General features: G+C 38.5%; 1 protein-coding gene across 6 annotated transcripts in view; it reads left to right on the top strand.

The window, feature by feature from the left end:
- The first annotated feature begins 280 nt into the window (after window positions 1–280).
- Window positions 281–27219, top strand: part of LOC144324694 (uncharacterized) — a 58487-nt gene continuing 31548 nt past the window's right edge. For 4 of the 6 annotated variants that reach the window (XR_013390123.1, XR_013390122.1, XR_013390125.1 and 1 more), the window contains exons 1-4: window positions 281–577; window positions 8135–8228; window positions 16203–16285; window positions 17126–17391. Coding sequence is in view for 3 of the 6 variants with exons in the window: in XM_077916043.1 (XP_077772169.1) it covers window positions 17330–17391 (62 nt within the window). In the remaining 3 variants the exon portion in view is untranslated. Of the gene's footprint in view, window positions 578–6226; window positions 7946–8134; window positions 8229–16202; window positions 16286–17125; window positions 17392–27219 lie in introns of those variants that run through there. The other 2 variants (XM_077916045.1, XM_077916044.1) reach the window with 2 other exon arrangements.

Raw genomic sequence — 27219 nt, 5'->3', positions numbered from 1 at the left:
GGAATTTAACCTAGAACCATATAATTTTCTATTTTGTTAAGGATACACTTAGAAATAAACCTGAGAATCCAATAGAGCTCATAAGCATTTCAGAATGCTTTTACATTTAATTTACATTCTTCTAAATTGTTGGATACTCTATGTACCAAGCTGTTCAACTGAAGTACAGGAAAGTAGAGGAAGGGAGGGGAGAGGAGGGGATGAGAGGAGAGGGAAGAGAGAGAGGAGGAGAGGAGAGGGGAGGGGAGGGAAGGGAAGGGGAGAGAAAGGAAAGGAGAGAAGCTAGGCTGATTTTTTATTAAGGAGTATATATATTTTTTCCCTAACCATGTTCCTATCAGAGTATATGATACTTGCAAAAAATAACAACTAATTATGTGGTCTCTGTTATAAATTTCCTACCATTATTTCGGATGAATATCCCTTGTTATCTTCAAAAGGTTATACAGCATTTGAAATTCAAAAGGAAGGTGTTACCTGCTATCTTGCATAAATCTCTAACAATTGCAAATGGAATATATTATCGTCAGATCCAATTGCTTATATCCAATCTTGCCTCATCCCAGCATTTGTAAAGGTAAATGCATGGTAACTTGCTTCCTATTTTCTTGGAATTCAAAATTGTGCATATAAATGAGAGTATCCATGATTGTCTTTTTTCCATTACTGCAGTCATACAAGTACATTACATTGAATGGTGAGAAGGGCTGAAAAACTTTATTAACTTGAACTGAAATATAACAGCAGATTCTTTTAAAATATAAGTGAGGGAAAACAAATATCAACTTTATTCCCACCATTCAACATAAAGACTACAAATATGCATGATACTTGTTTGAATGCTCCTCGATTCTGTGAGGTCATTCTACTGATTGGTTACTTTATACTGAGATCTCTTTGTTTAAGGTTTTCCAATGTACAAAGCCAATGGGACTATGGCCTTAATATGATTAGCAATATTGATTAGTAGATTGGAATTACCTAACTCAATTTAATAAGAACTTATTATCTACCCTTTACTCATTCTTACACTAGGTTCTTGGGGGACAGGAAGTTAAGCAGGACCTTATCCCTGTCAGATGCACAGTTGGATATGCTGAGATAATGAATAACTTTCAGGATGAATACCCTTTGTGTTGCAGCAAGTATAATCACAAGGGGAGCTGGACAGTTGCATTGTTAAGTTTGATTCAGAATCAGAATCACCAGAGGATATTTAAAACACTAGTGATTGGTAGCCCCTTTCCAGACATACCTACCCAGAATATCTTTGAGTATAACCCAAGGGTATATACTTTTCAAATACTCCCTGGATGATAATGATGATCAGTCAGTTTAGGAGCCACCAGACCAGATGACCTTTAAGTTCTCTGAAAACTTAGAAGTCAAGGATTCTAAAATTAAATTTGGGAAGTTGGGATCCCTGGGTGGCGCAGCGGTTTGGCGCCTGCCTTTGGCCCAGGGCGTGATCCTGGAGACTCGGGATCGAATCCCACGTCGGGCTCCCGGTGCATGGAGCCTGCTTCTCCCTCTGCCTGTGTCTCTGCCTCTCTCTCTCTCTCTCTCTCTCTCTCTCTCTCTGTGTGTGTGTGACTATCATAAATAAATAAATAAAAAATATTTAAAAAAAAAATAAAAATAAAATAAATTTGGGAAGTTATAAATGGAGAAACAATGTGGGGGCAGAAAAGTGAATACATATTCAGGCTGATCATGAATGAAACATGAAGCATTCTTCCCAACTCAATTTCAACCAAGTCACTGATAATCTGTGTTTCAGTAATATGCTTGTTACCCACAAGAGGGCTCCCTGGGGGGGAGAAAAACCACTTTAACCAAAATATTATAAAGTTTGGTCTATTTAGAACTACTTCAATGATGTACTTATTCATTGAAAAATACACTTGCAATGTTTTCTGAACAGCTTTTGAGCCTTATGTAAAGGAGCTTATGCTGATGTACTAAGAAGACCATTTACTCAGTCTATAATTTTTTAAGCTTAAAGCCAGGGATTATTCTTAGAATAGAATATATGGTAACCTATAATGATGGTAAACAATAAAGACATCACCTTCATAGCCATCTTCATTTTCTAGTTTTTCTCTCTAGCATCAGTTTATATACAGCTCATCTATTGGTTTTTACATTTATAGCCTAGCATATTCTAATGCCTAACCAACATATAGAAAGCACCTATACAAAAATGTTAAATTACTAACTTGTCCTCAGTGACCTTGCTGATGTTTAAGTATCCAAATCTGACATGGTCCCTCATTCCTTGGGACATCTGTCCATTGTTAATCTATTGGAAATGCAAAGAGGCAGGTCATTTGAGCCTGTCTCAGGGACCCTCCATGGACAGATCATTTATGATTCAAAGTTACAATAGTTTTTCCCTACCCCTTCTTTCACTTGGCAGCTCTCCAATCATCTTTTATTCCACAAAAGTCCCTGGGTCTGTGTTAGCCTCTGGACAGCATTTAATTGCATTTCACTGGAGACATTCCGTTTCTGCAATCAGGGGGTTCCTCAGAGCAGCCCCAATGATGCATACTTATGTTCCCACTCTGACCCTGCTTATCTAAGAAGTGGTTCCTTATCCTTTATGGGCAGCAGTTAAATGCCATATTCTGGATGGAAGTGTCTGCACACCTAGTGCCATCCAGCAGTGAAGCCCTGTAGGTATGTTCCCTATGCAGTTGTTTGTCATAGACCTGGCTATACCTATTAGATTTCCACATCACATTTTATTTTTTTATTTTTTAAATATTTTTCTTTATTTATTCACATTTTAATTGGTGGCCCTGAACCTCCTATGTTCATTGGGTTAAAATGGCGTTGTTATGGGTTGACGATTTGTTTTTGGAATAATCTGAGTGGAGAAGAGCTACTTCATTGACCATAGCTGCCTACTCCCCACATCATGTGGTTACCTGTAGCAGAAGTGGCACTGACATATTCACTGTAGCTAATTCTGATATCATTTGTAGGAGCAAAGAAGATAATCCCCTGGCTTCTGAGAGCTCACATATCAGACGACAGATTAAATATGAGAATTGTATTACCTGAATGGGGAAAGAAAGTAACTGAACTGTACAAACTCATTTAGAAGTGTATGGATTCTGTGTTGCAATATATATTGATTGGCTATTGTGGGACTTAAAACCTTAATCTGTTTTGCTAACATAACAGCATGCAAAACTGTTGGGCATATAATTTACTGCCTATGCATAACACAGTACAGGGGAATGGCACTACCTATCTCAATTTTACAATCATTTGTTGCGCATCTGTTCTGGGTCAGGTCTCAGAAACGATTTACCAGGGGATTCACAGGTGAGTAGAATCCCCTTGGGCACTTTAACTGCCCTTGAGGTATTCAGAGTAGACTGGAGGAGAAAAAGGTTTATATAAGGAAATCAATGTGGACAGAGCAACATCAACAACTGACTGTATTCAGAAGAGCCCTATGGCCAGAGGTTGAGGTTTCTTCAAGCTTCAGGCCTGAGACTTCTATGATGGGGGATGGGGTAAGATTGGAAGTCAAGGAACTATATGGGCAGAGGTCATGACCAAGGGTCAATGCCCAAGGTCATTTTAAAGAATACTAAGCAGTAGTCATATGAAATTAACAACCACATCTACCACCATGTATCAGACTATCTGTGATTATACATTCCACACAAAAATGCAGGCTGCTTCCTCTCTGATGTTCTTAACCAAAGTCATCATTTGGTAGGAAAGCACAGAGTTGTTTCTGTCTCTAGAATGAGTCATAAACTATGTATGGTAGGCAGAATTTTAAGATGATCTCCATGATCATTGCCTCCTGGCATTATTCCTGTGAGTATGTTCCATATATGGAAACGGAGATTATCCAGGTGGGAGTAATGGAGAAATTGTAAGGAATCAGTGGCCTTACTTGTTTGAAGACAGGGAAGGCTACGTGAGAATGAATGCAGGTAGCCTTAAGGAGCTGAGTCAGTTGACAATCAACGAGAGAATGGAGATCTCAGTCCTACAACCACATAGAACTGAATTCTTCCAGCAGCCAGAATGAGCCTGGAATTGGACTCTTCCCCACTGCCTCCAGGTTAGAGCCCAGCCTAGAAGATACTGTGATTTTAGTCTTCTGGCCTGAAAGCAGAGAACTCAGTGAGGCCTGCTTGGACTTCTGACCTATGTAATTGGGAGATCGTAAACGGTATTGTTTAAAGTTGCTAAATTTGTGGTAAATTTGCTAAACAGGCACAGAAAACTTTTATATTATGTGTGGGCATGTTTGCACCATGACTAGATTTCATGTTATGTATTTTTACTTGTCAATTCCTTTACATGCACATTCTAAAGTGGCAGTGACATCTAAAGAAGAGTAATGCTGTCTTGTTTGTAGACAGATGATATGCCTGCCTCTCCATTGTTAAAGCACTTCGGCTGCTTTTTGGGAGGTGGGTCTTGTCTTGCCTGTGTGGAGACCGTTAGCATACAGATGTTAGGTAGCTGTCAGAAGTCCAGAAGACCATGGCCAGAATGTCCTGACCTTAGATTCAGTTCTATATCTTAAATTTACCCTTTGAAATCACTCAACAAAATGCACTTTAAAAATTCTTAGTTTTTATTTTTTTATAATTCCATATGACTTTGGTACATTTGTGCCTCCTCCTCTAGAAGAGTTGGTAATCTGCATAGTTTGTGTTTATTCAACTTATTTTTATTCTGTGGAATACTTGAAGTGGTTTTGAGAGCCCGTGAGGACAGTTCCATAAGTTTAATGCTTCCATAATAGACATTCCAGATGGCCTAACCATTTAGGACAGGAAATGCGAATGCCTGCCACAAGAATTTTTGGAAGTCCTGCCATTTTCTCAGGATATGGCTGGGATGTGGGCCAGACCCCCGAAGGCTCAGACTTCTGCTAATACCTCTTTTTCCTTGCTGGGCTGCCAGAACTAGAGGAAACAATTTTTATTTTTCCCATCAGAATGAAGTTATCCCATCAGCCTGAAACTTTCTGTAGTCATAGAAGTCTAGTACAGTATAGCTGCCCTTTCACTGGGGCTGGTTGATATGTCTTCTGAGTCCTCTCTCTTTTCAATTCTTGCAAAGTGTAACTCCTCCTCCCTTATGATCCTTCTTCTATCAGAGGAATGAACAAGCACCACTTTTCATTTTTGACCTGGTACTTTCTGTATATTTGAATCCATTCCATGCAGAGAAATTGGCCTTTGCCATCACTAACTTTTCCTTGCTCATCAACTAACTGGTATAATATAAGGGTTTCCCTTCAAGGCAGTCTGGCTTGCACTTGACTTAGCCAGGACAAGACTGTCAGACATTTAGACTTCCTTATTAAACTCTAGGTATAGGGATGCCTGGGTGGCTCAGTGGTTGAGTGTCTGTCTTTGGCTTAGGTCATGATCCCAGGGTCCTGTGATCGAGTCCCACATCAAGCTACCTGTGAGGAGCCTGCTTTTCCCTCTGCCTCTCTCTGTATGTCTCTCATGAATAAGTGAATAAAATCTTTAAAAATAAATAAATAAATAAATAAATAAATAAATAAATAAATAAAATCTAGGTATAGCCTCACAACTCCCCAGCCAGCATGGAGTTCTACTGAACAGTTCTGGCCCATCTGCCCTTCACAGTACCTGAAGCTCTATCCACTTGTGAAAAGTTCTTTTTGACATTGGTAGAAATTGTGGATCTTATTTTATTTTATTTATTTATTCATGAGAGACACAGAGAGAGAGAGAGGCAGAGACATAGGACAAAGGAGAAGCAGGCTCCATGCAGGGAGCCCAATGTGGGACTCGATTCCAGGACGCCAGGATCGCGCCCTAGCCAAAGGCAGATGCTCAACTGCTGGACTGTTGAGCATCAGGCGTCCCCGGAATTGTGGATTTTAAGAGCCTTGTTTTACTCTTTCATGGAGCAGAGAAGAAGAAAAAGGCTATTTGACAGAGCAACCTTCGCAAACAACATTGCCTTACAAACAGCACCTCAACCAAAGCACAGGGATGAGATTAGGAGGGGAAAAATAGAGAACCTGGAGCTGCTGAGCTCCAACATGTGACTATCATACAACTTTTCTCCTTTTGCTAAGGTGTGGGGGTCGTGGGAGCAGGTGTTTGCTTTCCTATTTTACAGGTTGGGAAACTGAAGTTCATAGAGATTCGTCTTGCTTCTGAGCCCTTGGTGTCTCCCATCAGGTTAGATTATAAATGCCTATGAAAAAGAGGTCTCAGTTTCTTCCAACAGCTCTACATTCATTCATCTGATGAGTTATAAGGCTTTCTTTTAATCAATATCCACTCCCATTTTCCCCATCTCCCAAGAAGTCCCTGGAGTCCTTACGCAATTTAAAAAGAGCACAACTGAAGTGCTTAGGAATCTGTTGGTATCATGCAGTTAACTGAATGTAATTTAGTATCCCCAGCAGCTGGATTTAAAGATGGATTCATTTTGGTTAAGCTATTTGCTGGAAGAATATCTTCAAAATACTATTTGTATTTTTTGTCTTGGGGTATTTTCCTGGATTTTTTATTCTTAAGTCAGATTGTAGCTCTTCTTTCTTATAATCCTCAAAAAATCCTGCTACCTTAATGAATAATTATATGCAAAAGAAATAGGGCTCTGACATTAATAGTTAACATTAAGGGCAAGAAATAGTAAAGAAGCAAAAGGTATCATTACTTTGTAGTGTAAACCTCATTTTTTTTCCAGGTAATGTGCAAAGATGGAACTGAGATAGAAACATAGTTTTGATTATGGAAAATTTATCTAGCCTATCTGAGCCTTAGTTTACTCATCTGCAATTTGGAACTGGTCCTGTTGACCTTAGGTCTACTGGTACTGTTGGCTGTGAGGATTAAGTCACATAATGAAAGTATAGAACTTTCCAGATCTCTTGCCCCATATTCATCATTAAATTTCAGTACCTGTTATCTTAGTTTCCACCCATGACCAATCAACAAAGTAACAATTCTTTGCTGAGCATAACCAGTGAGCTAGGTGCTTGGAGAAAAGAAAGAATATGTGAACCTCAACTTTGAAGAAATTTAATATTTTTAGAGACAAGATAAGCAAAAATCCCTGGGTCAGTTTCTGCCCCATCTCTCAGTATCTTAGTGAAATATCAGGTTCTCCGTCTCATTTCTGATTGGCTGTATTTTCTTCTGTGAGCAGCAGTTCCCACTGGTGTGTGAGGAGAAGGCCAACCTGAGGGGCAACGCCATTTTTCTCAGTGAAACCTGCCTTTACCATGCGCCCATGAGTTCCATAGTCAGTTCAGTGCATAATGGACACCCAGCAGAAAGCCCATAGTATACTCTATTAGGGTGTCCATTATAGTATTCCTTTGAGTGTGTGATTTTTTTTCTTACTAATTATGAAAAAGAGAAAAAAAAAACCTTTGGGACAGTTCCAAGAGAAAACATTTGTTACTACAATATTTAATCACTTGATTTCTCAACTAATGTTGAGATTCCTAAAGGCTTTCTTCAGGAACTTTCTCCCAAAGCAGATAGTTCCTCCATAAGATATTTTCAATATCCAGGTTTCAGGTGGCTTACCAAATTTGAAAGAGTCCTCTACAATGACAATAAATAAATTGTACAGAATCTAGGGTAACCACATGTAAATAGAATTGAAGCAGTTAAGCAATGAAATTCTAGTTAAGTCAGCAATAAGAGAAGGTTACTTTCCTATCTTTTTGCTCATCCTTTCCATTTTATTTTTCTTCTTTTAGCCATGAGAATGCTCACTAGTGCAATACCCATGGAAATAACCATTAAGACAATCAAAGCAATGGAAAAGATACTTTAAGACAATAATCAATTCAATCTCTCTCTCTCTCTTTCTTTTTTTGCCTCCGAAAAAAAAGAAGATTCATAATACACACAATCCTGTAACCACTCCCATGAAAATAATTCATGGATATTCCAATGTGAGTTTATGAAAGGAAAGAAGATATTGATAGAGTCTGTTTTCATTGCATCCCTAGCTAAGGCTAATAAAAAATAGAATAGAAATAATACTTATCATTTTGCATTTTTACTGTGTGCTAGAAAGTGATGTGATTTATATTTGTTAACTTCTAAAATTCTCACTACTCTATGAATATCCCATTCTACAGGTGAGGAAACTGAGGCATGACAAGGTTAAGTAACCTGCCTAAGATTATACAGTGTAAGACTGCAGAGCTGGGCTAGGCACTGTTCCTGGTCCAAGTAAGTGCAGTTTAAACATAATTCTTTAATGACATACGAACATGGAAAATGAGTACCATGCCATACTAGTATATCAACAAAGAGGCAAGAATGTAAACAGGGACCTGAGCTGTCTACTGCAGACCTGTAAGGACCCATGTGTGTGCAGAGTTAACTCAATATGTAAACAAAACCAGGTCAAGGTCACCAGAAGAAGATTGGATGCAGCTAGAAAAACTCTCCTGCCATTTTGAGGGCACTAAATCTAATATGTTTCTCCTATCTGTGACAGATTTCCTATTTTACACTGTGAACTTCTTAAGAGAAGGAGCCATGAACATCCTTCAAAAGTTCTCCATCAATAAATTATGAGCTCCTTTAGGTTAAAGATTACACCTTAGTCATCTCTTATTATCTCTTTCCTTCAAATCCAAGACTAGTGACATGCATGAATGACACATATTAGATGGTCAGCAAATGGTAGATGAAATGTTGAATGCCTGTGATAGGCTTGAGAATATCAAAGATTTTGCAAACATTTAATTTTTTGATAAATCAAGGAGCATGGGAGGTACACTTGGGGAAATCACAGTAACTGTCTTTCACCAAGTTCTTTTATTGCTCTCCCTGACTCACATTCTTGATTATGGTGAGCTTTGTGGCTGTAAAAATGGGCATAGTATATAAATATTTAAAGAAAACATAGAGAAAAATAAGTTGTAAGGTGATTAATGGAGTTAATTATCTAATTATATAATAATGGAGCATTATGTCAAAAGTACTTCATTAAAAACAGAACAATTACCTATAATTAAATTTTAAATTTGATTGAAGAATGTTGAATTCATTATTACATTGAGGAGTTTCTAGGATCATTTCATTCACCTATTCTGTTTCTTTGAGGGTGATGCTTCATTTCATTTGTAAACATTTCTTTTCATTTTAATAAAAATTTGTATTGTAAAAATATTCAACCAAAGACAGAATCCACTACAGAGAAGTTACACTGTTAGAGGATAAAAGATTTCTTCATTGCTAGAAGAAGCAGTCTTGGGGTTAGTAGCTGGCTATGGCTATCTCACTAAGGAACTCTCTGTTTATCATTATCTCCTCTAAAATGGGAATGCATGGGAAGAAATGCCCAATACTTTCCACTTGAGAAAGTAGAGATACTCCAGTAACCACTGAGACAATAGTAGGGTATGAAAAAGTACAGTTCTTAACCTTCAATGAATACTCTTATGTTAATACACGGTGAGGTACACTGTGTATTTGACCCTTCCAGATCCTTTACTCCTTTACTAGTTTTCAGGTTTCCCTGGAAACTGCTTATCTGTAACCTACTGAGAATTGGTAAATAAGAAGTAATTATGACATGTCCAGTCACAATAGTGTGGGCAACCATCACCGCCAAGGGCAAAAACATAGGAATCAGAAGACCTTTACTCCCAGCTATCCCCTAAGTGTCTCAGCCAATGTACAACTTCTCTTATTCTGAGACTTAAGAAGTCTTACAACAGTGAGAGGAGAATACCTTCTTCTCCACTTCACAGGGTTGCTCTGCTATCAAATGAGTGATATATACGACACTGTAATCTTAGAACCTGCATAAGTTATCAGATCAATAAGATCTAACCCATAGTTGCCTTGTCCTGGACACCAGGACACTAGATAGCTTGATATGGATCCTTCTCAAATGCTTAAGGTGTAAGACACATGTTACATTTTTTAAAATTCCAATTTCCATCAAGAATTATCGATGACTTGGAAAGAACATTGATTTTTCTGGTGGTGTTTACATGCATGCTTTCTTCAGCCATTAGTGGTCCTCATAGAATTGATAGCTTTTTGAACCGTGTCAATGAGATTATTGATTCTTGGAAGGACCCTAATCTAGGAAAACTTTTTAAATGTTTGCTATTGGCTTTTATTAACATATAATGTAGCAACATGATTGAAAAATTCAAGTATTGTGTGATTGCCTGGAAATCTCAAAGTAAAAATCAATGTAGCTAATCTATTTAATAAGTCATGAAATACACACACACACACACACACACACAAAGTTGGGGGAAGTCTAGTAAGGTTCATTGTCAAGAAGGTAATTTTGTGTGAGCATACTTTGTTGAGCCAGCTAGCTTTCTAGCCAATTGTCTGCCTTTACATGCCCAGCTATGTTAGCAAAATCTAAAACACTAGCCTCTGTGGCTCTTGTAGGGCCTCCTTATCCCCACTTCTGGCCCATCTTTCCCTGCTCTGTTGCACAAAAGTTTCCATTCCCTCCATCTCCTTACTATGTAGCTTCTTCCTCTAATAACCCAGCAAATTGGAAAACACTATCAGTTCTTTATACTTCTGCATGAAGTATGTGCCCTACCATCAGGAAAGAAATAGGAGCTATGATATCTTCATGAACATGAGCTTAACAATGGCTTATCATGTCCAGGGAACCAAATATGGAAAATTCACATACAATAATTTTAAAAACCATGATAACTAGCATTTAAATGTCCAGAGTGATAGTGAAACAGACACAAGGTGCTACAGGGCACAGCTTACTAACCACAAAATTAACAACCAAAAGAATGACCCACAACGGTCTCACTCCCTCCAGCACACACTTTTAATTAACAGAAACTTGTTCACCTCTTTTTCTTCATATCCAGAGAGAGTGAACCACAATGTGTCTTTAAGTAGTCATATCTTTTTAAAATGTTTTTTTAAATGTTTTTAAAAATGTTGATATGGGCAGAAGAAATTAAAATGTAGCACAGACAATAATCTAGTCACAGTGAGGAAAATCTCCCAAGTAATAATTTTGGAATTCCTACTAAGTTACCAAAAGGAGAAAAACCAAATTCCATTTCTCTTTACAAATCCATTTATCTCTAGTCCTATGGAAAAGAATGAAATATGCTATTAAGGTAAATAAATCCGAGTGCCCCTTGGTGATAATAGAGCCACAAGGGGAAATAAAACGGGGCAAAAAAAATGGGATCACTTTTATATCCAAATTTCAATATGGGTGGCTAAAGGGTAGCTAGTGGTTACAATGCTCTGATTTTCAGAAAAGCCTATTGGGGCAATCTTCAAAGTCTTAGGGAGTTAATCTGAGCTTTGGGCATCTTATTAATAAGAAGATAACAAGGTATCCACCAAGGAATGTCTCTTTTCATCATACAGTGTCTTTCGAAGTGTTACCTAATCCACACACACACACACACACACACACACACACAAACACACACAACATATATGCCTTTAGCAATATTAGCAACCTGGACAAGAGGTGATTAAAGGCTACAATCATAGGGTAATAGGAGTTGGCCAGTCTGATCATGATTGCCAAGGCAAATACAATGTTGTCCATGTTTTTTCATTGTGGATGGATAGATAGATAGATAGACAGATAGATAGATAGTATATACTACCTATGTACAGATACAGGTATCAATACACACTGTTTTCAGTGTGAAGATGTAGAAGAAATCTAGCTTGATATGGATCTTTCTCAAATGCTTAAGGTGTAAGACACGTTACATTTTTTAAAATTCCAATTTCCATCAAGAAATTGAAATCTAGGTTTTGTGCATGGACACATATTAAATTCTCCTCTACAAAGTATTCTTCGCCACCACCCTTACTACAAAACAGAGAAAGCTGTAAAACTACCTGCATCCTACCCTCGTTGCCATCTTTGTACAAGTATTTATCAGCTACAGAGAGGCTAAGGGAAAATTCCAGCAGTCCTGGTGGTTAGAGGGAAGGCTTGGTTGGGCGTGTGAGGCATAGCCTCGTGCAGACATACCCTAGTAAGGGTGACTGCTTTCTGAGATCATATGAGACCATTGTGGATAATGATCTCCCTGAAAAGCACTCTACTACTGCACTCTAGACCTTTCATTCTCTTCTCCCTCCGATACCTGAAATCCAGTCATTCAGATACCTTTCCTTTGAGTGGTGCATAGTACAGGGGAGGGACAAAAAGGCATATTCCTGACAAGCTGCCAGTGATTACTCCATGAGAAAATTCTGCCATTATGGAGGAAGCAAAGCTAGTGAGAGTCAATCACAGCTGTGACCTACAGGGTTCTTTATCTGCCACAAAGGCATTAACTAGAATTAATTTTGTAATAAAAATTATAATACATATTGTGAGGTGATTTATGCAGTGTTCCATGCCTCTCCTTTATCACATTTAATCTTCATAACACTTTTATAATACAGGAGTAGTTTTGCTCATTTTGCAGATAGAGCAACCAAAACTCAGAATATAAGGGCCTTGTTTTAAATTACCCAGTTTATTGATGGCATAACCAAAAATAGGACTCGAATATTTTAATCTAATCTTATTTTCCATAATCCTAGAAATGTTGATTAGATGGCCTACATTCTAGTCCTGTATGGATTCCAGATCATTGCTTGGCTGCTTACCCATTCTTTGATTCTTTCCATATTTAGCAAGAATAAGACGAGACAGATAAGCACTAAGTTGGTTTTCTTTACCCACATTTTCATTTGGGATCACCTAGCCTACCAAGAAACCAAAAGCTAACCATTCTGATTTCTCTGAAGCCAATGGACATTCTCTAATAGAAATCAAAGACCTAACTTAAGGGAATGATATTCTTTTGGGAGGATGTCAGGAACAACCAGCTGGTCAAGGATTGGTGACTACAGCATTTTTAATAAGGTTTGGAAATAATATGAGCAATTTATTTTGAGTAAGCAATAAATAATTTAAACATTTCATTTATTAACTACTATTTACAAGAAATTCAGTGAGACATTTGGAATCAGATATTAATGTAAGATGCCCACAGTGAGTGAAACCAACCAATTAAAATTAATGTAATACGGTTGCAGTACAGGTATATATAAATGAGATTTCTATGTAGGGATTTGCCAGAAATTTTACAAAAGAGTTAATATTTGAATTAGATATAAAATTATCAGGAATAATTTCCAATTAGACTTGGGTGTGGAACTAGAGACATGTAGGCAGGGAAATAGCATTTGCAAATGTGAGGAAAATATGTATGACTGTAGCTTAGTAAACAGATTCAGAAAAGCTCAAAAGATGATGCTAGAAAAGTAAGTCAGGGCTTGATTGTAAGGTACTTTTTTTGCTATGCCAAAGGGCTTAGAATTTATCCTAAAGGCAATAGAGAGCTAGCAGAGTTTAAAAGGACATACCATCTTAATTTTAAAAATGAATAAACTTTGCATAGAGTTCATTTTTTAATCAACATCTGGAAAGTTTCCAAAGTCTCAGTCATGTTATCTTCTCAAAACAAAGATATATCATTTAGATAATGAGCACTGCTAGTTGTGCCAACCAGCCAGGTTTGGATAATCATAGAGTACAAGGATTCACATATACAATCTTGAGCCCAACTGTTCAGTGTCTCTCAAAAGCTATTTTGTCAATAAGAAAATATTGCACAAAAAAAAGAAAAAAAAATTGCAGATGTGACCAACAAGAGGGGAAAAGAATCACTAACACACTTGAAGGAGAGAAGTTTAGGAAGTAAACTCTAAGGGAAATCACTGTATGAATGCATTTAAGGGACTTCAGGAAGGGGGAATGACCAAAGACTGATTTTTACAACCAACTGTCCATCTGTAATACTCCTTAAAGAATAGACAAAAAGTACAACAGAAAGAAAGTAGAAATGGTTTGATTCCATAATGCTTTTGTACCCAAGCTTTCAAAGCTCTTAGAAATCTTTCTTTTTTTTTTTTTTTTTTTTTTTTAAGATTTATTTATTTATTTTAGAGTGAGAGAGAGCATGAGCATGGGGAGGTAGAGGGAGAGTGAGAACCTTTAGCAGACTCCTTGCTGAGCGTAGGAATCAATGCTGCCCTGGGGCTCCATGGTGCCCTGGGGCTCCATGTAGGGCTTGAGGTCCTAAGATCCTGAGATCATGACTTAAGCCAAAATCAAAGTCAGAAGCTTAACCAACTGAGCCACCCAAGCGCTCCTCTTAGGAATCTTTTTAAGAAGACTGAAGACTTCAAACAAAGACCAGGCAGCCCCCAAAAGGGCAATTCTAGTAGAAGACTACAGGGTTGTCATTCTCCAGGGCAGGACACTCAACCCCTCTTAGGCAGACAGCAGTCTTTGCTCACCCTTTGAACAGTTGCCCTACAAGCAGCTCAAGGGCTTTCTTTAGGCTCAGTCCATAAGGCCTGTGTTGTGGGATCTATCTAGTCCCTCTGGGTTCCCAGAAAGAGGAGTGAATGAGTCATGACTCAAGAAAGAAAAGGCTTCTAATATTTCAACTTCAGGTCACAACTATGCATAAAGAACACAGAGGGGAAAAAAAACAAAACAAAACATCATTCTGACCCTTCTTACATATTTCCTATGGGCTAGCAATTTAGACATAAATACCCAGTTGTTCTAGAAGGTCTTGCTTTTGGAGGGTACCTAGATACCAGGAAAGCCATGGATGCTTCAGAGACCTCCAGCAGATAAGACCATGAAGTAGGGGAGGTGTGAGGTTGCTGCTGGGAATCATGCTTACTTCAGCATTACCACAAGCTCCATAACCTAGATGAGAAAAAAAAAATTTAAAAAGACAAAAATGATTTTACTGACCCAGTGTTCCCTCTCAGGCTGCAGCCTAGTCTTTGGCAGATCCTTCTCATGCCAATTTCTTTAAAAAAAAAAAAAAAAGATTTATTTATTTACTCATGAGAGAGAGAGCGAGAGAGAGGGAGGCAGAGACACAGGCGGAGGGAGAAGCAGGCTCCATGCAGGGAGCCTGACGTGGGACTCGATCTCGGGTCTCCAGGATTGCACCCTGGGCTGAAGGCGGTGCTAAACCGTGGAGCCACCTGGGCTGCCCTCATGCAAATTTCTTTCTTTTTTTTTTATAATAAATTTATTTTTTATTGATGTTCAATTTGCCAACTTACAGAATAACACCCAGTACTCATCCCGTCAAGTGCCCCCCTCAGTGCCCATCACCCAGTCACCCCCACCCCTTACCCTCCTCCCCTTCCACCACCCCTAGTTCGTTTCCCAGAGTTAGGAGTCTTCATGTTCTGTCTCCCTTTCTGATATTTCCCACATATTTCTTCTCCCGTCCCTTATATTCCCTTTCACTATTATTTATATTCCCCACATGAATGAGAACATATAATGTTTGTCCTTCTCTGACTGACTTACTTCACTCAGCATAATACCCTCCAGCTCCATCCACGTTGAAGCAAATGGTGGGTATTTGTCGTTTCTAATGGCTGAGGAATATTTCATTGTATACGTAAACCACATCTTCTTTATCCACTCATCTTTCGATGGACACCGAGGCTCCTTCCACAGTTTGGCTATTGTGGACATTGCTGCTAGAAACATCTGGGTGCAGGTGTCCCGGCGTTTCATTGCATCTGAATCTTTGGGGTAAATCCCCAACAGTGCAATTGCTGGGTCATAGGGCAGGTCTATTTTTAACTCTTTGAGGAACCTCCACACAGTTTTCCAGAGTGGCTGCACCAGGTCACATTCCCACCAACAGTGCAAGAGGGTTCCCTTTTCTCCGCATCCTCTCCAACATTTGTGGTTTCCTGCCTTGTTAATTTTCCCCATTCTCACTGGTGTGAGGTGGGATCTCATTGTGGTTTTGATCTGTATTTCCCTGATCCTCATGCAAATTTCTTAAAAAGGTGTTCTACTTTCCATCTAGTTTCTTTCCCTTCCATTCACTACTTAGTGTATTTTGCCAGAAGTGCCTTATCAGGTTACCATGACCTCCATGCTGTTAAAGCCAATGACCTTTGACCATTTCTTACCTTACTAGACCCTTTTGTATCACCAGATGTTATACTTCCTTCCCTTTGTTTCATAGTAATAATAATAATAGCTAATATTATTGAGTTTTGAATATTTTCCAGGCATTGTGCTATGAAAGAATTAACACTGTTTTGTTTTGTTTTGTTTTGTTTTTTTCTTTCCGGACATATGAATTTGGCATATTCCGTAATGACTAGGGTATCCATTATACAGTGGGAGTTGAGTGACGAGTCCTCTCAGGGCTCTGTATACCTGCAGATCCTGGATACCCTCTTGAAAGGTACATCACCATTTCTAAACCCTGTCTGCTGGTTGTGCCAAGGCTCTGATCGTATTCTCCTCTCTGCCTGGGTATCTTTGGGAAAGAGTCACAGGCTCCAGATAAAGGCCTCAGAAAATCAGAGAGCAACTCATCAGGCAATCAAAGATGCAGGCATAGCACCCCAGACCTATGACAGGAGATTATTTAGTGACTTCCTGCATTCTTTTCCCATTCTGCTTCCCTCTATGATAACCTTTGCTCTGAACTTTGTGTGTCTACACTGAGAATAGGCAAAGCTAAGGCCATAAGGCCACTACTTTACACCCAACTTTGATTCCATTCTAGGAAGCAAGTGCTATATAGCTAGTCCAGGAATAAGTCAATAAGGCCCAACCATAACAGAAATGGAGCATGTTTGTTGATGTCAGTGAGTTGCTGATAGAAGAGAAAGTAATAACTAACTCAATATATCGAATGACTATGGGTCTGGTACAGATATGCAGCCAAAGCCCTAAACCTCTAAGGCCATACTGTAACCACACATACCTCCACAAGCTCTGGGGTCTCCCTGTGTAATGAAAGGTGGTTTCTTTACAGATTTCATTAGCATGGATAATAACTTGCTAATGTGATTGTTATATTGTATTCCAATCTTTTTCATTTTTTCTCTCTCTTGGCCTCTCATGGTATTTACTGGAAATACCTTCAAGTCCAACAGAAATAAGATTTCATCAAGGTTTTTTTTTTTCTATTTAAGGACATTACTTATCCAGAGTGGTAATATATTCCCTCCCCAAATTAATGCATTGATGTGACCATATTAATTCCCCCTTCAGTTCTTTTTTTTTTTTTTAATAGCAGGAAAATAATGAATTCAAGGGAAATCACTCTGCATAAAATGCCAGAAGTCCTTGGACCCAAAGATAAGAATTTTGCAAGATTTCCTTCTGAAGAGTCAACTCTTCTGCTCACTACACATATGGGTGCAATCAATTGAGGTCTCAAGATGGTCAACATGGATAGTAATAAGAGCTTCCTTTGTTTGGTTATCTCTCATGGGTTATGCCCTGGTATATGAACTTTGAGGACCGTGTCCCACAGGCTCTTCATAACAACTCTTCCAGGTCAGTATTATCAGCCCTATTTTATAGATAAAGAAATTGAGCTCAGAAAAATTGAAGAAAATGTCTAAGATCACACTGTTGATAAGAAGGAGAATCAGTGTTTACGTTCATGTCTGTCTTCCTCCGAAGTTCTTGTTTCTTGTGTGATGCTATCTCTGTATTCATGCTTCATAGTTGTTGTCTACGTTTAAAGTGCGTGGTCTCAGCTTGGAGGGAAGAGTGAGCTAGACACATACCAAAAAGTAATTAACTGGGCAACCAGATGAGTAGTAGTTTAGAGAATCAAAAGAGCTTTGAGAACTGCAGTAGCCAGAAGTAAAGGTTGAACAAAACCTGTTGAACATGGCTATTGCCTTTGTGACCAGAGTATGACTGTTAACTGAATTAATTACAGGATGAGTGATAGTGTTCATAATCACTGCATATTTACCATACTCTTGAGCTTTGTCAGAAACATTGCAGTCTTTCCCTCAAATTTGAGTGAAAAATATGTCAACTGCATTAGAAATAATAGCCCTGGGATTTTTTTTTTTTTTTTTGTACTAGTTCTTAAAATTGGCTGCATTTGGAATTACCTATTGTGTTTCAAACAGTGTTCCTAGGCCACCATGTATACCAATTATTTGAGAATCTCTAGGGAGGGGACCCAAGCATCAGTAATTTTTAAAACACTCTAGCTGATTTCAGTATGCAGCCAAATTTGAATCTCAGTTATAGAATATTTTGTCTTCCAATGCAATATGATATGAAGTGCCCTGGGGTAAGGGCCAATACCTGAAAGTTCATGTTACACCACTTTACTTTTATGAAAGATTTAACATCGATACCTGTTTTTGCTAACTGAAAGAAATTCAAATGTGCTTTTTCCTTTTACGAAAAAAGGCTAAAAGTGAAAATAGTGTTCAACATTTGTTTAGTAGCAAGCTGTTATAGAGGCAGCTCATAGCACGAGCAGTGACAGTGGCACCACCCAGCTCTTTCCTCTGGAATCACACTCAGCATCTCAGTTTCAAGCTGCCAAGGCTCTGAACTGTCTGTGAGCATGTGTGTTTTATCTCAATTTATTTTGTGATTCTGTTAGCAAGATGTGTCCTAAGATATCTGAAAAACCCAAGAAAGGTTATTTTTTGGGTTTGAGAATGCTCAAAAAAATGTCCATAAAATTTAATGACAGTTGCGCCTTTGTTTTTACCATTATGGCTTATGAAAGATTTCACAGGAATGCTCTACTTTCAGATAGCAGGGGAAACTTGTATAGGGTAAAAATTTATTCAGGAGCTTTAGAGACCTGGAAACTGAAGAATTTGGATAAAGGTGACTTTTCCTCAAAATATAATCTGTGGCACATTTTTGTGACAAAGGAGCCACAATTAGTGACTAATTAGACATATTAGTAAGAATTAAATATGTGAAACACAGGACCCATTGTCAAATACATTTGGGAAATGCTGGGTTAAGCACATAGGTGTTTGTTGTTGTTGTTATTGCTTTAACCTCAGGCCTTTTCAGAGCCTTTAAAATTCTAGCATGGACTATAACTATCAAAAAGAGGATCTAGTATGTAGTGCTTTCTAAATGTATTTCTGTATATATTTACATTTGGTATAACTAGTGTTTCACGGAACACATTCTGGGAATGTCGACGAAAGGTTAATAAAACCAACCACAGCTTACAGAGGTCTAGGCAGTCTATGGGTTGCTTGGAATATAATACATTGTTTGATTTGATCCACACAATAATACTATGATTAGGTATAAGCACATGCATTTTATGGATGAGGAAATTGATGCTCTAGTGGTTAAATAATTTGCTTAAGTTCACACAATAATTAACAAACCTAGAATTCAAATCAGGTCTTATGATCATTGCTACAGTAACATTTCTTTGTGTGAACAGCTTCTACAAACGATCATGAAGTCCCTTGACACTCTAGGTCCAGCTAACTAGCGATTACTATACTCTAGAAATACTGACCACCTGACTGTGGCCAAGGACTTTGTACTCTTTTACGCAGTTCAATGTTGACATTAATTTTTTTATTAAAAAAAAAAACTCTTGGAATATGTGTTAACTGACTAAATATACTTTGTGTCTATTGCCAAAACTGCCCACAATTGCCTTTGGCTTCCCTTTTACTTCCCTGAGAAACCCACCCTCCATACCCACGCCTCACATCCCCTCTTCTGCCTCTCAGAGCTCTTAAGTTTTAGGTAGTGTCTTCAAACAAGCAAGCATTGCTGACACGGACTCTTTTTTTTTCCTCTAATGATTGAATGACTATGCAGGGTACTGTGGGAATATGCATGAAAGCTTAATTATATTTCCTGCCTCGCTGAGTGAATGTGGGATAGAGAGATGGCTCTGCCTTTGGTGTAAAACAGCGCAGAGATCAGATCGGTTCCCCTGCATTTGCACATGACTGATAATCAGTTCTCCCCATAAACAGGCAGACAGATGAAGCCAGTTATCTGAAAAGGTGTCAGCATCCTGTTAGCATCTGCATCTGTCTTGACTTTATACTCTCATAGCAAACTTAGCAGCAGGCTGAGCAACCCAGGTCTTCTCCTGATGTGGACAAAAAAAAAAAAAAAAAAAAAAAATGATGCTGTCTGGAAGTAGTCAATACGAAAACACTTCATTTTTTTTTTAATCACAAGAGAATCAGCTGCTACCATGAACTGCTTTACCAGATTACCAGAACTTATGTTTTTTAAGTGCCCAAACATTAAGCACATTCAACATTTTCCGGTTGAAATCTCTCAACACACAAAAAACACTTTCTTGGTGCAACATTCATATATTGACAACCAACTATGTTCAAGGCACTGCAACGATTACTAGGGACAAAAATAAGGACAGGAAGTTGGATATTACATGAAGGCTCAAAAGAATATCCTTCTGGTAAGACACAGATTTTAATCACTGGCCTCACCGTCACTTCCAGTCTAACTGTTCGGAGTTGGCCTCTCAAGTGCTCAGCTGTGGTCTATCATAGGTGAAGCTGTTGGATGTGACCCTGAGAAAAAGAGGTGTTTTTGTAAGTGTACTGCCATTCTTGTCAAAAAATATTCCTCAGGTGCCGACCATCTGCATACAGCACACTTTGGTCATGGGCCATGCTACGTTAAATAAAACATGGCCTTCTAGCTAACACAAACTAATCAAATCGTGGATAGAGGCATATACAAAGGGCAGTGGGAACATCAGAGCAATGCCTACATTCAAATAGTCATATGTTTATGCAATCTCCAGGTATTCTGTAAGGGCAGAATGGTACATTGCAACTGAAATCAAATTAAGAGGGGTCCAGAGAACCCTCTGATATGTTCCTATTTAAATTAGTGCAGCTTCTTCTATCGGAGAAAGAACTGACATCATTTCCATTCAATTGTGTGCTCACCAGCCTCCTTAATACAACTTCAGGGATTCAATGTTTCCCAATAGACAATGCAGGTGTCACTTCTGAGAAACGTGCACACTCTGTTAACAGTAAAGGTGGCAGCCCAATTCTGGAACTATAATTGGAGCTTTTCTTCTCCATTCCAGTTGCATGATTTTTCTTTCTCTTCAGTGACTTCCCTAACTTTATAAATGAATACAAAGGCTCAGCCTCATGCTGCAGCAACGATATTTGCTTAATCCCTTTAGCCATCTGTAGAACAGGAGTAATACACTCTATCAATTCATCAGTAGTGTGTCAGCGTGTCTGTGTGTGTGTGTGTATGTGTGCATGAGGGCATGATGCAGACAGTACATCCAATGAAACCCACCTGAAAGCACATTTGTGTTTATTTAAAGGTTTCAGTGATAGAGGCAAAGCCCTGGGTTTTGAATGTAAAATAATCCTCAAAGTTGGTATTCTCGTTGCCCACTTGCACACGAATGTGGTCATTGATCGTTAATTTTGATTCTAAGTGTACAATGACATATGCTTAAGAAAGTGTACTGTATGTAATTCTAGAATTTGCTTTAGCCAAATTCAAATTCAGTGTGGTGTTAACTCATTTGTTTTTCATTAAGTTCTTTATTAACAGCCAAATCCCTTGATTATTACACTTCTCTGAACTTTCTTGTTAATCTTACTTACAAGTCACATAATGCCTGAATACATTTCTCTGAAATGTTGTTGAGATAAAAGAGCTGACAGTGACAGTAATTAACTTCTAAATAAATATTAAAATGAGAGGGCATTGTAAATACCCCCAGCGCAACAGATACATGCCTAAGTCCCTAGGACATTAGGCAGCCAGTCTGTCACCATTTGAGCTGGGGGCAGTTCTGCCCCTGATTTTGGAAGATACTCCTTTATACTATTTAGCCTACTTAGTCTCTTTTTTTAGTCTTCAGTTTTAGCTAAAATACATATTTTATAGTTTGCTTTTCACACATTTGGCCTCTTAGCCATATGTTCTTCCATCCAATTCTCCACAGCTTATTTGCATACATAAAGTTTCCTTAGGTAGGAACCAAATTCAATGGTTCCGTTTTCCCACCTCCACATTGCAAGGGATCCTTGCACACAGCTGGCTGGAAACCCAATTGGTGCACCACATGTCTATGTTGAATTGAGGTACATTTGTTCATAAGATATTCATCTCAAATCTGTCAAACAATAACTGTGAAAGTGCCATGTGATTAGCTGTCTGTGTCACAGCAAAGCAGACATCACACCCATCTTCGTGTGATGTCTGGCATCCGACTGATGAGGCTGAAATACTAGCTGTGACCCTGATTACAAGAGTAACTCTGGACATGTTACTTAACAACCAAGTCTTAATTTCCTCACATGTGAAATGTGAAAAAAAACAATACTTCTCTGATAAAGGCACGTGGTTCTTAAATGACATAATACAAGTGAAGTACTTCGGTCAGGGCTTGGCAAGAGCTCAAACTTCACAGATATTACAGTCTTTATCAGAAATTCAGATGGCAGATATTGGGGCTGTGATGCTTTAGAAAGCATCCTGTAAGAGGTAGATACAGAGTGGCTTCAAAAATTTAGATTTACCTGGATATTTTGTTTGGTTTCAATTTGGTAACAACAGTGAAAGCAACAGAGTTGAAGCTGTATTCCTAAAGGAGTCTTATCTTTTAGCTCCAGGGTCTTGTCTGTAGGTACAATGTGCTGTTTCTCTCTGACCCTCCTCTATAACCAGCACCCATCAGCAGAACAGGTGTGACAGGTGCATGGCCAGCAGCACCTTGTCTGTTGTTAGTTTTGTTACCCACATGGGAGTGGGTGGCTCCAGAAGGTAAACGTCAAAATCTTGTTTGAAAAAGAAGTTAACTCAAAAAATAAAAAGCAAAAGAACCACTTTCTGAATAGGTTACATACAAGAAGAATGAGCATATACGAGGGCAGCACAAATATGGAAATTAAAGGGAGCTAAAAATATGAAAGATGAGAATGCAGAGTAACAGGGCAGATAGATATGCACACTTAGGGTATCATGGAAATGACCATGTGTGATGACTGCTTGCTTTTCACGTGTTCCTGAGTATGGGTTTCAGTGGGTAGATCAAGATACCTAAAGGGGTAAACCATACTCTGTTACTCTGTACCTTTGAACTTATCTGACCCTATAGGTCAGGGAGTTTAAGAGTAATCCATTGGAAGAACTTAGCCATTTTAAATAGTGTGCATGTGTATGTGGTTTATTTGAAGATTGTGATGCTGAAAACAAAGCAGACAGAACTGGCTAGAGGTCACAGGACCTCCTCTGTCTTGTTGAATAATAGCTTAATTAATCCAAACCAGGACTTGCCGGAACAAATAAGCACATAGATTGATGAATGCACAGACCATATAGCATGCAGGGGGAAGGGGCATGCTGGCTGTGAGGTTAACTCAGCTTCAGTCCTGGCACTGCCACTAATCACTGTATGATACTGAGGAGTGGTTCTTAAGGGTGGTCCTGGACTGGCAGCGTCGGCATCACTTTGGAATTTGTTAGAAATACACATTTTCAGGCCTTACCTTACCTACTGATTAAGACCCTTTGGAGGTGGGGCCCAGCAATGTTTCAACAAACTTTCCAGATTATTCTGAAGTACAGTTAAGTTTGAGAACCATTTTAAAGTGATTAAGCATTTGTGAATTCGCACTTATTTGTCTTTATTTGCACTGCCCTCACAGCTCACTTTGTACTTTATCAACATGAAATCAAGGAGCTCACTAGAATCAGAATTTTTCAGCCACAGATAAAAATATCTCTTGTCATCTATTTCCTGGACTTGACGTCCTTCTACTACATCTAGATCCCCACAAGGGAAAAGTGACTAGTATACGGGGCTCAGAATCTTAAAGGGCTCTGTGGAAAATGTATGCTCAGGTTTTGGAGAACATTTTGTTCCTTCCTTTTGAAAGGATGATGACAACTCCTTTGGAGTCTTTGTGATTAGCTAGAGCCAAGGTTTGCCACTTTTAAGGCAGAAAAAGCCTTCCTTCTTTTTCCTTTCAGAGACCTATTAAGGAGCTATTTTCAAAGCTAATCACATAGATAAAGCCAACAGCAGTACTATGATTGATACTTCACTCATTCAGAACACACATCTGAATTCTAGTAATTGGACCTTAGATTAATCTAGATCATAGTCTAAAGACTGACAAGAAATACAAACAAGACTTTTGTTTAAGTTAAAATGTATAGAGTTGCAACTCTATTTTTTATTTCTCTTTGTATTTTCTCTTTAAAGGAGAAAATATTCTTTTAGACATGCAGTTAACAAGGCTTGGAAGATGGTACCAGGGACAATGGAAACAAGAGCTGTCACACCTGCTCTGGCTGGGGCCACTTCAGCACAATGTCAGGTCTTGGGAGAGACCAGCTTCTTCCAGAAGGAAGTCAGACTGACACTTTTCAATCACATAGCTCTCTCCTGTCCTTGCCTGGGATTTATTTCTCCATCTATCTTCCAATCTTGTTCCTCTATATTCAAATAGTTTCCCTGCCTAAACTGCAATGTTTATGTGCCACCATTTATAATTTTTCACTTCTCTTCCAACATTTTTTCTCTTCCTTGTGTCATAAGCCTCCCTATTTTTCTTCACTGTTATTCCATTCAATCTTGTTTATAATTTATTCTGTAAATGTGCTCCTGTGCTAACCTTATATGAGATGTCATTTCTATGATGATACTAAGGGCAACCATTCAGGAAATATTATTTCTGATTCTCTTTGACCACCTCCCACAATTTATTTTACGTAATGTTGATTAATTTGTAATCAGCACTTTAAAAAGCAGCATTCCATCAACAGCATGGAGAAAGAAATGCAATTTGAGATCATTTTGCACTGACACACATTCTTAAAATAAAGAATTAAATGTGCTGAAAGCCAAATAATGGAGGTGCCTTTCCAATGAAGTAGAAGTTTTATTTTCAGGTCCTTTATAATTTTTCTCATTTTTCATGGTCTGCTCACTTCATCCTTCAATATCTACAAATAACCTTGTACAATAAATGTGGTAAAATAGTCCATTGTATTCTATACAAAGAATTAAAATTCACCCATTCTGTGAGCTCTTGCATAGTACCTTCTAGGAGATCATAAGCCACAGAGCAAAGAGCATTAGACAAGAAATAAGAGGGCAAAGCTTCTTTTCTGCCCAGCCTTTTTACTTTCTGGGTGAATGTGGATGACTATCTCACCTATATAGATTTCAGTTTCATTCCTAAAATGTCATGTCAGTCCTACTTCCAAGGACTCTGGAAATCAGATGATATGTACATGAGATGGTTGTACACTGTTAAGTTTTTACACTAATTCCCTACTGGACATTACCACTTGGAGGTAACAGAACCATTTCCCTTTACTCTGAACTCATTCTCCACCCCAAACCTTCCTCTCTTTGTGCTTATTTCAGTAATTGGCATCGCCAACAGAAACCCAGGTGTAATCCTAGGGTCTTTCCCTCAGTAATTATACCCAGGTAATCAAGAATTCCTATTGATTCCACTACTTAACTTTAACCAATCCCTTCTTTCTCATTCTAGCTATAATTATCCTTATAGTCCAATTCTACTGACTAGATTAATAATACTGTTTCTTAGTCCTTGTCTCTACCTATAGTCCTGCATCTCTTCAATACATTTCTTTTTTTAGGAGGACAGAATGATCGTTTTATGATGCAAATATGATTCTTTTATTTCTTCATTGTCATTCAATAGTTTCTTTAGGTTATAGTCTAAACCTACTGAAATGTCTCATAATGTTCCTTTTTTGAGAGAGAGAGAGAGTACACGCATACCGATAAGTAGTCGGGGATCAGTAAGCAGAAAAGGGAGAAGGAGAGAAAAATATTAAGCAGGCTCCATGCCCAGCACAGAGCCTGACATGGGGCTCAATTTCACAACCCTGAAATCATGACCTGAGCTAAAATCAAGAATCAGACATTTGATGGAGCCACCCAGGCACTCCAAGGTTGCTCTCAACTTGACTCTCAATTGCATGGCATTACAAAGTTGTTTTTATATTTAGGGACTACAATATTGTGCCAAGATTGTCATTAAAGATGGCTGCCTTACCCAATGTGCCATGCTTCCCCTCACCTGTAAAACTTTAACTCTTCTCTCTTCCTGGACTATTCTCTCCTAAATCAATCTCTACTCCATTCTGCTATTTGCCTTTCCAAATTCTACTCATTTTGGTGTAAATATCACTTTTTAAAATATTTTATCTATTCATGAGAGACACACGGAGAGGCAGAGACATAGGCAGAGGAAGAAACAGGCTCCCCATGGGGAGCCCAATGCAGAACTCGATCCCAGCACCTCGGGATTATGACCCAAGTCGAAGGCAGATGCTCAACCACTGAGCCACCCAGGCTTCCCTAAATATCACTTTTTATATGAATCCTGAGGTGCATATCTACATAAAAACGGTCTCTTTTCCATTTCTAGTCACAGTTATTACTCAGGAGCTCTGAAATAGGAAGAGGTTGTGGCCCGACTCTGGTATACATCCATTCAACAATATTTTTTAGTAAATAAATAGAGTCTCAAATTAGATAGTAATAAAAAAAAAGTTGATAGTAATCCCTTGGCTGGATTCCATTGCTGTGTCCTCACAGCATGTGTGTTTCCTACTATAATTATTAATACTGATTATAGTTACTTGTTTAAGCAAACTTCTTCTGGATTGTAAGCTCCATGCAATAGACACAATGCCAATCTTGCTCATCATTGTTTCTCCAGTGCCTAGTGTAGTCCCCAATAAACATGTATTGAACAGATGGATTTGTTATAATTATTGAAGTGAAAATGAGACATGATTTCTTCCTTCAAGAAGCCTAAGATAATTAAATGTTGACAAATCACTATGATACAAGGCGATATATGGTAGGCAACAAATAATAATAAAGGTAATAATCATAAGGCAATAACCTTTATATAGCATCTATTCCATTCTAGGTGCTGTACTAAGTCCTTTATATATGAGGTCATTTTGTTCTCACAACAAACTTATTATTATTTGGTACTATTATTTTTATTCTTTTGTTACACTGAGGAGGGTTCTGTGACTTATCCATGACTACTCTTGGTAATGTAAGGGCTCACAGGCTCACATTCCAATTCCAGATCAGTCTGGCTACAGGGTTTATGTTTTTTTTTTTTTTTTTTGCGGGGGGTGGTGGTGGTTATATTCTGAACCTAATGTGCTGTCCTAACTCCTGTTACCTACTACCTCCAGAGTGTAAGTTTTAGGTTGCCAGTTTCCTGGTCTCTGGCATCTTTGGCACTGCCTGGCCTTCCTGTACCCTTGGGGAGTGGTGGTGGCATAGAGACCTGTGTTCCACCATTGCTCTCCAGCCTGATAGGGGCCTGG

The sequence above is a fragment of the Canis aureus genome, chromosome 12 (assembly GCF_053574225.1).
Source record: "Canis aureus isolate CA01 chromosome 12, VMU_Caureus_v.1.0, whole genome shotgun sequence".
Lineage (NCBI taxonomy): Eukaryota > Metazoa > Chordata > Mammalia > Carnivora > Canidae > Canis > Canis aureus.
Note: the sequence above shows the minus strand (reverse complement) of the source record. Positions and strands in the feature narration are given on the sequence as shown.